Source organism: Taurulus bubalis, assembly GCF_910589615.1.
Source record: "Taurulus bubalis genome assembly, chromosome: 7".
NCBI lineage: Eukaryota > Metazoa > Chordata > Actinopteri > Perciformes > Cottidae > Taurulus > Taurulus bubalis.
Genome location: NC_136595.1, coordinates 11,789,465 through 11,805,641, shown reverse-complemented (window position 1 = coordinate 11,805,641; position 16,177 = coordinate 11,789,465). Strand labels below are relative to the sequence as shown.

The following is a 16,177-nucleotide window of genomic DNA, read 5'->3' as shown; positions in this document are numbered from 1 at the left end:
TTTAAACCGTTTTTTGCACTTTATTATTATTATTACTATTGCACAATTCTCTATTTGTTGGACAGAAGAGAAACATACTTTCGATCTTCTGCATGTTTGCACATTGCACAAAATTGACAATAAAACTGACTTTGACTTTTGACTTTGACTTTTGACAGATGGTTTGATTGTAAACCTTTGGCTACACTGTAAGCATGTGCTGCAACGAGAACCGTGCAGTTAGCAGTCGGCTCGTGACAGTTCAGTGTGAGAGGAAATAAGATGGTCTTTAAAAATAAATTGTTCTGGCTTCTGAGCTACACAGGTCGCACTAACAGATTAAAGGAACAATATGCATGTCTGAGTCAAGACCCTTTGTTTGCCAAGAGTCTAAATGGAAACACCGTGATTTGTTGACTAAACAGCTCCAACCTGGGTGTCCCCATTTCAGTTTTACTTTGATCTGTTTTTACCTCAGCTAATTGAACCCGCAGGACGTGTCCTTATGGCTTTCAGTGTGTCTTTCATGCACTATTTGACATTATTTTCTAGTTCATATTAGACACTTTGCAAATAATTATATTACTTTATTCTAGTTTATGTTGATAATCAAGCATACAATATACTATTCTGTGCAGGCCGAAGACATCCATGTGAGTTCTTGAAATCGAAAACAGGATATCTCAAACAATAAGAAGTTGAGTCAACTTCAAGTCGATTGTCTGAGGCCGCAAGGAAATGTAAAGAAAACATAAAATCAGTCGACAGTTTTTGCAGAGAAAATGAGAAAAGGCGTGTGCAGTTTTTCCAACTGGATGTTTCAACGTGAGACAGTGCAGCACTTTTCAAAGATTGGGCCAGAAATGGCATAGACACAACAACCATATTGTTCAAAATATCCAGAGGCTGACTGATTTTAACAGTGAGGGAAGAGGGGAGGCTGACCATAAAGGCAGCAAAGATTTTAACTAACTCATTGAAGTGAAAGAACAAAGCTGTTGAATTTGGCAAAACATGATACCAGCTGCTGCTGCAAAGTATCTTAACAAAAAAAATCAGGGCAGGAATAAAATACAATGTCAGCTGAGGACGTAAGGAGCATCTTGCATAGTGGGCGCACAATTACATATAAACTATCAAGTAGTATAAAGTATTGTGGTCAAGTACACAATTATCAGCACGTAGTAGATTTGATGCAATTCACTGCAGTCTTATATTCTCCAAAAACGTAAATATGTCTGACATACGCCTAAATCCTGGTGCCTCGCGTTTTTCAACATGGATTGTGCAATATGTTTACAACACAGAACTAAATATTTCTGTCACAATTCTAGAAGTACAAATAAATACATAATTACAACAACATTTTAGACAATTAATGCTATTCTATCGTAAAGTAGAGTATAATTTCACTGTTTTTACTGTGTAATATACATTATTACAGAATAAATTGTATGCACAGACAATGATGGTAGTTGGCATTGTATTGGAACATCAAGTGACAACGTTTAAACTCATAAATAGGCAACATGAATCAGATCGGGGAGGTCTGGAGCGCCAACAGTCCTCCGCTGTCTGGTGACGCTCTTCCTTCCTTTCCCACCCAGAGAAAGCTGAGCTTTACCGAAAGTCCAACTCTGTACTTCTAAGGTGACGGGCTGTGCTACCATCTCTGAAATCTATGCTGGACCGCTGTAGTCATTGCCGAAGAGATTTTACAACTGAACTGAAGGTCTGGTTTCTTCGCCAAGTTATGCGTAAAAAGGCGCACCACTCGTCTCGTCGTGCCGCAGCGTCACCGTTTTGGATGTACAACTCTTCCCGTAAAAACGATTTACTAACGACAACTTTTTCCTAATGAGGATTATAAATACCATGAGGATTTTGTGGGTATTGGTATTTTGCTTCCTTGATTTATCAGGTAACTTATTTTAAGGTTGTTTGGGTAGCTCTTCAACGGAGCAAAAATATCAAAGTCGTCATTCATTTTCGTTATGTATATTAAGAAAAAACAATTCCCCATTTAAGTCTATACTAATTGCTTATTTATTCATTTAATAATGCATTAAAGTCATAAACACCCTTAAGGTGTAGAGTGTGGATGTCTGAACCCTTTGGGAAAACAAGAGCTCATCCATGTTTCCTGTCATTGTTCTGTGGATCTGGCCTTAAATACCAGGGAGAAGGAATGCTGTACAAACTGGCATTATTGGGATTGGCTTTTCTTCTTCTTCTTCAAATAATCACATTCCTTTTTTTGTTTTAGTACATGCGGGGCAGTTTCTCAATGTCAGATGTCAGTGTGTAAAATGTTGCAAGTCAAAGAGTCACTTTCATAATGAATACACTATGAGATTCCAAACATACTGATTTTGTACGGCACTGTATGTGTTCAGATGGTTTGCGGCACTATTTTGTGTAAACTGTGTCAGGTGTATTAAGAACATCTTACATATTTGGTCTCGAACATGTTCCAAACTGATGTTATCCAGGTTGAGCTAACTTTAATCTAAGAAACCAGATTATGTATCGTAATACTATAATTTCGATTGAAACATACAGCAGCTATTTTAATGAAAGTGGAGTTAAATAGTGCTGAATGAAGAGTGAGCAGTAAAACGTAACTTTGTAGAGAGACATATGTGACTAGGATTTAATTAATATATAAAAATGTGACTCAAAAGGTTTATGAATTGTAAAAGTCTCATAATCAAGTTAATCTTCTTATTACTAATAACTTTCCTCATGTTTCAAACACAATGCCCTGTCCTGTAGACGCTGTGATCGACCTGACAATGATATCCACAGCGGAGGTCACCAATGTCAATCACTTCACCATCTCTTGTATCAATGGAGAGCGCAGCCCTGCCCAGGTTGAGCTGGACATCAAGAAAGACAATAAAATCCTCATATTCCCCAAGAAGCCACATTTTAAAGTGCATAAGCCCAGGAACAAGGAGGCAGTGGCCAGAGACTTCCGTGAACTGGATCATATCGGCATCTTCTACTGTGAATCCACTCAGGAAGTTCCCCCACTTGAGAACGCTACAATGATCAATAACCTTGGCAGCGGTGGGTTCAGACTCTCATAAAAACATATACAACTGCAGTTTTCTGAGAGTTTTAACTGACCAAACCTAAACTATGACTGGATTATTTGTCTGCAGTTTTCTTATCCATCAGGTTTGGATCATAACTGTCTGTATCTGTGTTTGTTTATAGCAAATTTTGTCCCAACACACCTTACACTTACTGCTAACAAAGGAGAGACCGTTCACCTCAGCATGCAGCTACTCAGCTCCCAAAAGAGAGACGTGACCTGGAAGTACAATGGTAAGCCATCCAACACAATACGAAGCCGTTCACTCTCTTTCTATCTTTTGAAAAAAAGAATATAAGACTAGAGTACTTTATTAACACATTGCAAATCAGGCTATCCATGTGTTTTTTTTTCATGTTTCATGCAGGAAACTACTATTATATGACTCACTGGAACGACGTGGTCAATCGTACAGCGGTACTCTCTGTGGAGAATGCAGCTTTTGCCAATCAAGGCATCTACAGTGCCAGCTACGTGGGAGACATCCCCCTTCAGGGCGCGTGGATGAGGCTCATCGTCAGAGGTTTGTTTAATCCTGATATTCACAAGCTCGGAATCAAAAACACATACACATAAATGTGCAGATTGTGTATTCAATTTACTAACATCCATCATACAGTTTCTCACCTCACAAAAAGTGCACTTGTAAATTAAAAATTGAAAAGGAAGATTATGGTGGGAGAAGAAGCTGAAATGGACTTTATATTCTCCAGAAATGTTAATAAAAGCAGCCAAGAGTGAAAACACCAAAGAACATTTGTGTTACGTCTCATAATTGGTTAATTATTTAAAACAGACTGATATGTAAATCCTGAAAATAAGACTGAGAAGTCACTGCGCTCAGCCACAAAATAGTCAAGCATGTAACAACCTGTATGACCACAAATTGTGTTTTTTACACATACGTTTTTGGATGGATTAAACACGAGACCCCTCAATTCCAGCCTTTATGCTAAGCTAAGCTAACAAGCCTTGTTGTTATTGACAGACACATGAGAATGGTATCAAACTCTCAGCAAGAAGGCAAATAAACACATTTCCCCTTATGTAGAAGTATACCTTTTTAGCTTCAGCAAGTTGGTTTTGAGCTTAATGAATTCAAGCTTGAACATGAGATGCATTTCATTGAGACGGCATGTGTTCATTTTATTTCCTGCAGCTCAGTGTTGTAAAGAGACATCAGCAGTATCAACACCATCTCCACCCTCCACCTGCTCTGCTTTGCAATTCCCCTCTTCCCTCTCGCTCTCTCCACCAGATGACGTGGATTTTTTTTCAGCTCATATTACTACATGATTCAATGTCTTTACTATTTCCCTAGATTTGTATAGTGAATAAAAAAATACAAACAGGCGGTCTGTGCAATCTGTACAACATACGACATTGTCTGTCCCAGGACCCTCGCATTGGAACAGGAAAATAAACTTTCACAGGGAAAAAAAGGAAGAGGCTTAGGAAGAGCAACAGAACAACTGTGCAAAATACAATGCAAATCAGAAATCACATCCAAATGATATGGTAATTTATTTGAATTCATTACACTGCCTGTCTTCATTCTCTAAGATTATGAATAGCTTCACTCAGAAAATTATACGGGGTTCAATAGACTGAAAGCTGAAACTGGAATTGTGCAGGCAGGTTAAAAACAAGCTGTTCACATATACAAAGAGGACATAACATATGTGGATTTTGTACGTCACACTTTCAACACGTTGTATACTTTTTTTAAGGAAGGAAAACTTGTTCTCTCTATAGATTGTCCCAGTAAGAAGTGGGGTCCTTACTGTGACAAGGACTGTCCGGAGTGTCTCAACGGCGGAGTTTGTCATGATGTAGACGGAGACTGTATCTGTCCTCCAGGATTCATGGGAACGCGGTGTGAGACAGGTTTGTGATGTACTCAATACTAATATTGTTTATATGTGTGTAAATGATCGAGAGACATACAGCTAGAGAGGGAGAGAGAGAAGATGGGTATAACATCACATTTGTTTTCACTGTTGTCATTAGTGAAATACTAATGTCAGCATGCTTAGATGTTCTCAATGACCGTGAACACATGTTGATGATTAGCAGATTTAATCACCACTGTGTTTGAACTTGTGAACCATAAACCAAAGGTAATTATCGAACAATAACATATAACACACCACTAAACAAAAACAAAGCCCATTGTCTTGGATTTGATTGGTGACCCAATGGCCTACACATGGGTACTATAAAGTGAATCCACTATTGTGTCTGTGCTATATTGATCCAACTTGTGTCAATTTTGACATTGCATTTTAATGACAGACATTAGATCAACGTCACATCTACACAGCACTTTGGTAAGGACTGTGCTTAAACAGCTTTGTTTCACAACAATGCAACCAAATATAACTATACAAATAAAATATTTGGTTTACAGACAAGTACACTGGCAGTCTAGTTACTCTGTTCTCTGTGGTGTTTTGCAAGGCAGGTTGAGTCATGATTCAGTAAAACTCAAGGAATTAAAATAAACACATTTGTGAATTTGTCTTTCTCTGATGGTTTGCAGCCTGCAGAGAAGGAATGTTTGGCCGAAACTGCCAGGAGTCATGTGGCTCCGAGCTGAACTGCAAGGGCCTTCGATTCTGCTTACCAGACCCTTATGGCTGCTCCTGTGCCAGCGGTTGGTTTGGGAGCCGCTGTGAGAGGGGTGAGCATCACTTCAGCTTGTGCCTGTATTTTTAATAAACATAATATGCATATCGTTTGATAACAGGTTTTTACCCTTTTTGTGTGTCACACTGTGCAGTATAGCTTTCTGTCTTCTATTTTCAGACTGCAACAATGACATGTATGGACCAGACTGCAGCCTGAGCTGTAAATGCCAGAATGGAGGAGTTTGCAACCGTTTCAGTGGCTGCCAGTGTCCCACAGGGTGGAGAGGACAGAACTGTGAGAAGTCTGGTAGGCATCCTCACGTCATAGTATTCCCTCTTTTATTCAGTTTCTTTGTTCAGGTCTCTGTGGAAATGAATTGACTGCATTGCTACTGTGTATTTATTATTGTGCCTCATTACTGCATTCTCATCATCCTACTCACCAAATACCACCACCTTCTTCCTCATCACGACAGCAAAGATTTGTGAACATGCACAAGTTACAAAACGTATAAAACACAGTCGGATTACATACAGTTTAATTAAACCTCTTTACCAAAAAAACTGGCTTCATCAGGGCTTATGACAGAACCCCAGTGAATCCCTCTCTGGTGAAATGGTCAAATTAAATTGCTTGTAATCCTCGAGTCTACAACCATTTTGTTTCCTCTTTCTAAAGTTTTGAAATTTTAACTGCTAGAACTATGGACAGGCTTTATGTGAAATGAAGCTTTTGAAATACACACACACACATATATATATATATATATATATATATATATATATATATATATATATATATATATATATATATATATATATATATATTATCTGTCACTTTCCACATTGTCTTTTCTCAATCTCTGGTCTGTGCCTCTCTCCATTTTCAGACCGGGCTCCCCAGATCTTGGATTTGGATAGTAACCTGGAGTGGAATCTGAACTCTAGCCCCAAGATCTTTTGTTCAGCCACTGGCAACCCTCTGCCCAGCCACAACAGCATTGAGCTGCGAAAGCTGGACAGCACTGTGCTCAAGGTAGAAAGACCGACCATTGCTTGCAACACTCTTGCCAAGATAGTTTTCTATAAGCCTGAATTAAAATACAGCAAATGCACATCTTGTATGAAGTTTAAATCAAGGTAGTAAGGTAGATATTACATACAAGGCCTCACAGAGGGTGATCTCGTATAGCAGTTTCCAACGTGGCTGCTTTGAGGATGGGCCAAGGATGCTGGAAGATTCATTATATTGAGCATTTTTCAATAAAGTTTCACCAAAAAAGTCAGCAACATTTTCATTTCTGTTTGGATACAGATACAAAATAAATACAAATATGTTACTTACTATCGCAAGATTTACAGGTGTTGATAGGCAGATCTTTTTGTAATACTTTATGGAGAGCTTGCTACCTGATTCCCTCTCTTTATGCTAAGCTAAGGTAATCGCCTCCTGGTTCTCTCTCCATATTTTACTGGTGCTGTGACTTCAGTTAAATTGTACTGCACCTTTAAGATTGGGAAGGTTGCGTCAAGTTCAGAGGAAGTCAACAACACAATGGCCTGACCAGATAAGGCAATATCACTTTACAGTACAGCAGTTACTACGTGTTGCCTATAAGTGAAATGTACAATTTCTTTGTTATTCTTTCAGTGCTTTTTCCTTGATAATAGAAACAATCTGATAAAGAACTGCACCACCACTGCACACAGGAACAAAAAAAGTTCTCAGAGTTAGGACGTTCTTCGAAGCAGCAAAAATAAACACTAGCAATGTAAATGTGTTTTTCATCTTGCATTACATTATATTGTTTGTTTTGTGTTTTACTCTCAGGCTTCTCGAACTGTCATGGACTCGAATAAGAGTACAGCCCTGTTTGAAATCCCTCGTCTGACTGCTCAACAAGGGGGGTTGTGGGAGTGCAGGGTCTCCACTAATGGAGGCCAGGACTCCCGCAAGTTCAACCTCACCATTAAAGGTCTGTAGACGTAAAAGTGAAGTAATAAACAGAAAGGAAAATCTATTGTTTTGGGACCATTTCCTTTATGCAGGAACATCACATGACAGCAACACATCTACATTTTGACATTTTGTGTCTACTCAGAGCCCCCTGTTCCCACTACTGCTCCCAAACTGCTGGAGAAAAGGAGTAAGCAGCTGCTGGTGATGCCCGTGGACTCCCACAGAGGAGACGGCCCCATCGTCTCAACCAGGCTCCTCTACAAGCCTGTGGAGAACGGAGTCTCATGGTCCTCCATCATAGGTAAGACATCATTCAAGTAATATCATTCAAGTAATATTGCGTAAATCCAAAAGCTGGCCTAGACAAACCAAAATAAATTAAACGCATTTTAAGAAACACCCTCATCATGTTTTCTCTACAATGCACTGAAGGTTTAGGGTTTTATACTCAGTTCAAGTGCCCTGCTGCTTTTTTTTCTCTCAACAACGTATCATATAACTAACAAAAACTATGAGTAATTTTAAATAATTTTCAATGTCCATAATGTTTATGTTTTATGTCCAATGTGTTTATTACACTATAGATGTATGTAAGATAAATGTTAAATAAATGACCCATACATCAAATGTTATGTTAACAGCATTTCCTACATCCACTTTTTCTTTCAGTTTATAGTGACAAAGAGCTGATCACGCTGATGAACCTGGAGCCCTCAACACGCTACCGTGTCCGTGTCCAGCTGAGTCGCCCTGGTGAAGGCGGAGAGGGGGCCCCGGGGCCGGAGGCCATCATGGAGACTGATTGTCCCGGTAAGACCGACCGATAACTGGGATCACACACATACTGAATATACGTATATTTATCTGGACATCTTGCTTTTGAACAAATATCTACAGTCTGAACCACAGAACGTAAGCAAGCACAATCATCTCCTGTCTGGTGAGACCAATAGTTTGCTGAGCAGTGCTTGTACCAGACATTAAGTTGCCAGTTTTCTCTTCCTCAGTGAGCATATCTGTCCTGATGACTCAAATAAGGGTCGGAAGATAGCAATGGACTGAAATGATCCGTGGGCACTTCTTTACTAAACATATAATGAAGTCTCCATGGGATCCCAACTACAATAATAAAAAGCAAACCTTCGTCATCAGTCAGCAATGATTTATTTCCTAAATGGTCTAGAGGAGGGGAGCAAATCCGAGTGTGAGCAAGGAAAAGATCAAGGAAACAAACTGAAGTGGAAAGTGATTGTCATAGTTTCATAGTTCTGTTGAGTTTTAGTTTTTGGCCATATGTGGTTTGATCCATGTGTGAAATGGACAAATTCAATGTTTTACAAGGTTTGCTTAAGGTTTGCATTGTTTGCTCACACAAGCACAAACTATTTGTATGACTCGCAGGCCTTTGAGAAGTACCACAGAACAGTTTATGACCATGAACTATGGAGTGAGAAGTCATATTTAAAATGCCATATGATGCAAATTAAATTCTGCACCAAACAAATGTTGTATTCAAGGTTGATATTCATTTATTTTCTCAAGCCACTTGATTACATTTCAAGGTTCTGTGGCCTGTAGTATTACACGTTGTAGGTTCACAATTCCACTACTACATACTAACTGTATACAGCATATACTAATCTTTACATTGTACACTGTTTTTGTAGTTAGTATACATAAAATCAACATTTTTAATGTGTTATGATTTATACCAAAAGGAAAAAATAAAATACTTGCGCAATTGATCTCGATCAGCACAGTATGTCGAAGGAGGTTTAGGGTTGGCATAGTCACTTTAGTTGTTTGTGGAGCTGTTTCTCTACCAAATTATTTGAAACTTATTTTTTTTCAGCTGTGAGCTTCTCAGTTTCCTTTGTGCAATATTGTGGGATAATAGGTTTTATCACTATACACTTACAGCACACACACAAATCAAAGATATTTGCTTGGGTATTGCCTGTTTTAAGTATCCTTCAACTTGTAACTTCTCCCAGGTAAATACGAAACCTGCTTAGAATTAGTACGTAGTTTGGATTTTGGCCACAGTCAAGCAAAGATGAGACATAGGTGTAAATGAATTAATTTCAAAGGAGCAGGGTCAATATTAAAAGCTAGTTCTTCTTGTCGGCAGCCACTTGAAATCAAAATTGAGGTAATCGTCCACTTGGAAATACTTTACTTGTCGCTCAAGGGGCAATTCTAGGGCACCATGACTGACATAATGAGATAAATTCTCAAGGAGCTGTCAGCTCATACTGTGTTCTCTGTCGCTGCAGAGCCCAGAGTTCAACCTGTGATTGACATCAGCTCGAATGAAGGCCGCAATGCCACTGTACGCTGGCGACTGCCCGCCAACAATGGCGTTAATGCTGGCACAGCCAGTGGCTTTTTAGTGCAGCTCTTCGGGCCTCCACCCTTCAGTGAGAAACTACTGGAGGAGACCACCCTGCTCACTGTGCTCTCCACAAAGTTCCACAACATGAAGTACCAGCAAGACTACACCATGGTGGTGCGCCTCATCAACTGTGGCAGCCTGGGGCCGCCCTCTAAACCCTACCTGATCCGCATCAACAGCCAGGGTAACTAGAAACTCTGCTGTTAATAAGCTGCAAGGAAGGCTCCTTCTAAATGTTGCAGAATTTTCAATGCAGTTGGTAACACATTTACAGGGGTATGTAGGTAAACAAGGGATCTAAAACAATGTGTTAAAAAGTCTCACACATATTACGTTTTAATGGTAAAATAAACATAAATAAATGGGATGATATGAGCTTCTTAAATGTGATTTAAACCCCCTTAAGAAAAGAGTATTGGTGCTTGCTGGTTGCTTGGTGACTCTCTCTCTGCCCACAAACTTTAATTGAGTTGAGTTAGAAAAAGATCAATCCGACAGAACGGCAATGAATGCTGTTAAACCCTTGTCTTTGGTATGAAAGCTTTCCCAGAGCACCAACGGGTAAACCTGTGCTTGTGATTGTAACATTTATTATATTTAGACTATAGTTTTACAGAATCACGGTTGATTTCCCTAACTATTATGATCTCTGTGTGTCTCAGGTCCGTCATCCCCACGCAACATCCAGGCCCTGCCCTTGTCCATGTCAGCCATCCAGGTGAGATGGCAGCCCCCTGAAGATCCAAATGGAGGCATCATTAAATACATCATAGAGTATCAACCAGTCGGCCATGGGACGCCGCACCCTTGGGTGGACACAGACGATGGAAACAAGACCGCCAAAGATGTGACGGCACTCAACGGCAGCACACTCTACCAGTTCAGAGTGAGGGCTTTCTCCAAAGTGCCGGGAGAGTGGAGCAAGATTGTTCAGGCGATGACGCAAGGGGATGGTGAGTAGGAAGTTATTGTCTGCTCACCCACCTTTATCCACCATTACTACAACTCGCATGTTGATATTGTTTGATTAGTTTAAACTTTGTTTGAGTATGAATTTCCTCTAAAAGAAATAGATAAAAAATTAAAAATACTGGATTACCAGAATTAATGAATAATCAAGTGTACTGACATACATCAAGGCCTTTTCATAGCTTCTTGGACATACATTTATTTCCCAAATCAATCCAGCTAAAAGTAGCTCCAAGTGGAACATTTCTGCACTACTGTACTTTGCTAATATTGGGTTTTTCCCAGGTGGCGTTGAAGGGGACCACCCACACAGGGACAGGGTTCTAGAATAGAAATACATAGACATTCTATTTATCTTCGCTGTCTGAAAAAAAACATAATTTCCATCTCCCTATTTGGTTTTTCTTTCCATCTTCCAACTTGTCCCTCTGTCCTTCTGTCCTCTCTCTCTCTCTCTCTCTCTCTCTCTCTCTCTCTCTCTCTCTCTCTCTCTCTCTCTCTCTCTCTCTCTTTCTTTCACTTTGCCAAAAAAGGCCTTCAGAGTTTAATCCCGACCACCCAGGGTGTGGCTGGGAGGCCTGTTGGGGACAATTACCAGCTGTTGGTGGCAGTGGTGGGCTCGGTAACCGTCACCTGTGTGACTATCCTGCTGGCACTGTTGGCTCTTTTCTTCATCCGCAAGACGCTGCTCAACCGTCGGCGCACGTTCACCTACCAGTCTGGATCTGTAAGGAGCCATATTTTTTATTTACTGAGTTTCTGTTGACTCACAAAGCTCAAATGTAGAGAAAAGCCTACGTTCAAGAACTTTAATATGTTTGTATTTATCGCAGAGCTTAAGACTGTTTATACCCCCAGGGTGAGGAGACTATTCTGCAGTTTAACTCAGGAACTCTGACCCTGACACGGAGGCCCAAACCGACACCAGAGCCCCTGACCTATCCAATCCTGGAGTGGGAGGACATAAAGTTTGAAGATGTCATCGGAGAGGGCAACTTTGGCCAGGTGTTTAAGCTGAATATTTGAAATCCTTTATTCACTTGGTGAAACATGTGATCTAACAACAGTGTCAAAACCAGGTAATCAAAGCCATGATCAAGAAGGATGGCAACAAAATGAGCGCAGCCATCAAGATGCTGAAAGGTAACCTTGGCACACATTCAAGCACTCGCACACATATCGAGATATTGCACATGGATCACACACAAACACACCGCTTGCACTTTATCTAATGATGCTTTGCATGATGATCTTCTTGCAGAGTTTGCCTCAGAGAATGACCACCGAGACTTTGCAGGCGAGCTGGAGGTGCTGTGTAAACTAGGCCAGCATCCAAACATCATCAATCTGATTGGAGCCTGTGAGAACAGAGGTGAGTGAGCGACACCTAGTGGCCTTTATTGATATTGATGAGCTTTCAAATTGGTTATGATGACTACTAGGCTGTTAAGAAGACTGTAAGCAAAAGACTGTATGTATGTTACCTTAACTTACTTTAGACCTTATACATTATGTGAAATATATATTCCTTTTTTTATTTGGTGGACACCATCCACATTTTAGTTGCAAGACTATATGAGCCAATCCAATATTTCTATGTAGTATATGCAGTATCAAATTTATGTAATATGCTCCAGTTTAAACCAATTATGGTATAACCTTATTATTTATAACACAATTCAAGGTCCACTTACAAGCTTTCTCTGGAGCATTCAACCATAACACACATTCTTTATCTGTGGGTGGAGTTTGTTCAATTGTCATTGAGATGAACCATTGTGGATGATATGTGAGCTCAGTTTTATAATTTAATTTATAGCAATTTAGGATACCTCTTGCCTGATGTATATTATGAATATATTGGGATATTTTTTGCTAAATATATTTGGAAACTTTCCAAATAGACTAAATGTGTTTGCCAATACACTTTATTCAAGAGCTGGCAGTATTGATTTTCCAAAGGACTGATTAATGCTGATATATATATATATATATATATATATATATATATATATATATATATATATATATATATATATATAATAAGATAAAATAAGATAAGATAATCCTTTATTAGTCCCTCAGTGGGGAAATTACAGGATTACAGCAGCATTTCTGCTGAGTGAATAAAACAATAATAAAATAGAAACAAGTAATATAAATAAATAAAAATAAGCAGTAAAACAGTAGAATATTAATATACAGACTGAATAGAAAAGTATATAGAAAAAAGTAAAAAAGTACTTAAACGTATTGCACGTAAATATATATATATATATATATATATATATATATATATATATATATATATATATATATATATATATATATATATACTAGTGTATATCTTGCAGACAATATATACACTAGTATAGTGATCCTTCTTCTATCTATCCTGATTGGACTAAGTGTACCCCTGTATAGTACTAGAAATAAACTGGTTTCATTATTCATGCTTGAGATCCAAACAGATATCATCTGTCATCTGCACCTGGAAAGCACCAGTATCTATCCCAGCTAAATAATCCTTGCTTGCCAGAGGCATTTTGCACTAGTGCGTCACATTTGTTTGAGTTGTCCATGTGCTTCACAAGCACACTGCTGTGCCATTTATGTATGTATTTGTACAAGGTTTCTTTGGGCCCAGTTCTTACCATGGAGTATCAGTTTCCCATAGTTACAGCCCATGGCTTCCACATCGAATAATTACATTTATTTTGTTTGATCAAGGATTGACAACATATGGGGGAGGAAGTCTAGTGTGGAAAGTACATCAGTGAGGGATTTACAGCACCAAATCAGCCTTGAAAAATAAACATTCTACTTCAGTCTCTCCACTGGTTTCAGCTCTTAAATCTACAGACCGTGTTTACATCTGTTGTTTAACTCAGGTTCCCCTCCATTATTCAGTGATAAGAGTTCAACAATACACATTGACTGTACTACCGCCTCCTGAACGAGAGCAATACAACTCTGTTCTTACCTATTGAATAGGTCAATAATGTTAAGAAAACATTTTAAAAAATGGCCAGCACACCATCCCTTTTTGTCATTTTCAAGAGCAGTTTTGGTCTTTTGTGATTCAGCTGTTTGTTTACATGCCTCCATAATACTTACTGGGTCTTCAATTAATTATTATTATGCAGTTTGTAAATTGTAATAATTTAATCCAAAAGCTATTTGAACGGTTAACACACACATATTCCATTTACAGTATGGAAAGACTGGCTTGTTGTTCAACCAGCAAACTGATTGGAAAATGGATGAAAATGTAAGGAAGGAAAGAAGGAAGGAAGGAAGGAAGGAAGGAATGTTGTGGGGAAGAGGGGAGGCAGGGAAGCCGGCTGGAAGGTAAAGGTGAGAAAACAAAGAAGGAAAGAGATAAATAATAAAAGACATGCTTTCAGGGGGAAATGTTTCTTTAACATGTGTGTTCTTCCTGTGCTGTCTCTCTCTTTGCTCAGGCTGTTAATAAGTATTGTATTGCAACAGATAAAGTCACTGGCTAGGAGTGGTAGCACAAGCATGTACTCAATTGTTATTTCTTGCATTTTGGGAGGTTTTTTTTGTTTCACGTTAAGCAAAGAAAATCGTTTTGGAAAGATGTTGCTGCAGGAAACACAGCCTGTCCTGATTAACATAATAGCTTGTAGCCGAGAAGGAACATGATTGCATTATGTTCCAGTTCTTTAAGTCTGTCCATCGCCCCGCTATTCTTTCCTTCAACATATGGTATTAACTAACTGTGTTGGCACTCTGTCTGTTCCTGGTGAAATCAACATGATACCCTTCCAACAAGCACAACTGCCTCATGACCTGTTGGAACTCTGGTTTGGGCTGGAAGCCGCCATCTATAAACAAAGCCTACACCATCTGGTGGATCTCTGTAAGGATTTTATGAAAGGTCTGTTTTACTTCTGTCTGTGTCAAGACAGAACAGTTGAAGGCCAAGCCCCTTACCAGCTGGAGCTGGGTCTCTTCCCGGCCTATTACAGGCCAGCCAAGCTCATAGTCAGAGTTTTTGGGGAGTTAAACTCATAGATGAAACAGTTATTAGCAGCAGCCTTAACTGTATTAATCCCCAGAGAGTGTCTTGTGATGTCAAAATACACTATGTGTTGCCCCAACGTGAGTAAATCTCATATCAAGATATCAAACATCATAAAAAGGGACATATATGGCACATTTATTAAGTGTCCTCTCTGTTTATTACAGGATAATCTCCTCTTCCTCATGGTACTTTGTCTCCGTGTTCTCTAGGTTACCTGTACATAGCCATCGAATACGCCCCCTATGGTAACCTTCTGGACTTCCTGAGGAAGAGTCGAGTGTTGGAGACCGATCCTGCCTTTGCCAAGGAGCATGGCACTGCTTCCACCCTCACCTCCCAGCAGCTGCTGCAGTTCGCTGTCGACGTGGCCACTGGGATGCACTATTTAAGTGACAAACAGGTAGGAGGTGAAAGGGTTTATGTGTATGGCTGCTTGATCATTATTTTGTATGGATGAGTCCATTTTTCTTGAATTTTATCTTTCCTCATTTTTTAATGTCTCTCATAAAAGGCATTATTTATTTACCTCCTCTCTTTCTCCTACCCTCTCTTACTAGTTCATCCACCGGGATTTGGCAGCCAGGAATGTTCTTGTAGGAGACAGCCTCGTGGCAAAGATAGCAGACTTTGGCCTGTCCCGTGGTGAGGAGGTTTACGTTAAGAAGACAATGGTGAGTGGCGGAGTCAGTTGCACTTTTTTCAGAAAACAACCAACCACCAGCAGAGGGCACTAGTTGTTTTAGTCATTTTGTAATGAATGTATGGTGGTTGGTAATTCATTAGTATGACATTTTGAAAAATACTTGTTTAACTAACAACTTCTTTTAAAGAATAATTATTTACTGCTATTAAAATGTATGTTGGCCGTTATTCACTGGTACCACATCAATTTAAACAGCATCTGAGAGATTCTGATAATAAAGTGTAGTAGTACAGCAGTGTGCTACATTGCCCTAATAGGCCATGGACTTGTGCAGCACTTGGTATGTTAACTGGATCATCTCCATCATCAACCTGTGGCACCCTGTGCCAACCTGTCAGGTTTAAGCATGTTTTACTTCTTGATGTATTCCTGTTTCATATTTTATGTTTT

At 39.3% G+C, this 16,177-nt stretch overlaps 1 protein-coding gene across 1 annotated transcript in view; it reads left to right on the top strand.

The window, feature by feature from the left end:
• Window positions 1-1,836: 1,836 nt before the first annotated feature.
• Window positions 1,837-16,177, top strand: part of tie1 (tyrosine kinase with immunoglobulin-like and EGF-like domains 1) — a gene marked incomplete at its 5' end in the record, with an annotated part of 17,216 nt that continues 2,875 nt past the window's right edge. The window contains 19 exons of the mRNA XM_079220530.1: window positions 1,837-1,900; window positions 2,755-3,051; window positions 3,202-3,312; window positions 3,447-3,602; window positions 4,835-4,966; window positions 5,622-5,762; window positions 5,888-6,016; window positions 6,600-6,745; window positions 7,541-7,685; window positions 7,812-7,970; window positions 8,339-8,479; window positions 9,946-10,248; window positions 10,727-11,017; window positions 11,567-11,760; window positions 11,892-12,038; window positions 12,113-12,176; window positions 12,295-12,405; window positions 15,294-15,484; window positions 15,642-15,755. Of these exons, the coding sequence (XP_079076656.1) occupies window positions 1,837-1,900; window positions 2,755-3,051; window positions 3,202-3,312; window positions 3,447-3,602; window positions 4,835-4,966; window positions 5,622-5,762; window positions 5,888-6,016; window positions 6,600-6,745; window positions 7,541-7,685; window positions 7,812-7,970; window positions 8,339-8,479; window positions 9,946-10,248; window positions 10,727-11,017; window positions 11,567-11,760; window positions 11,892-12,038; window positions 12,113-12,176; window positions 12,295-12,405; window positions 15,294-15,484; window positions 15,642-15,755 (3,036 nt within the window). The remainder of the gene's footprint in view (window positions 1,901-2,754; window positions 3,052-3,201; window positions 3,313-3,446; window positions 3,603-4,834; window positions 4,967-5,621; window positions 5,763-5,887; window positions 6,017-6,599; window positions 6,746-7,540; window positions 7,686-7,811; window positions 7,971-8,338; window positions 8,480-9,945; window positions 10,249-10,726; window positions 11,018-11,566; window positions 11,761-11,891; window positions 12,039-12,112; window positions 12,177-12,294; window positions 12,406-15,293; window positions 15,485-15,641; window positions 15,756-16,177) is intronic.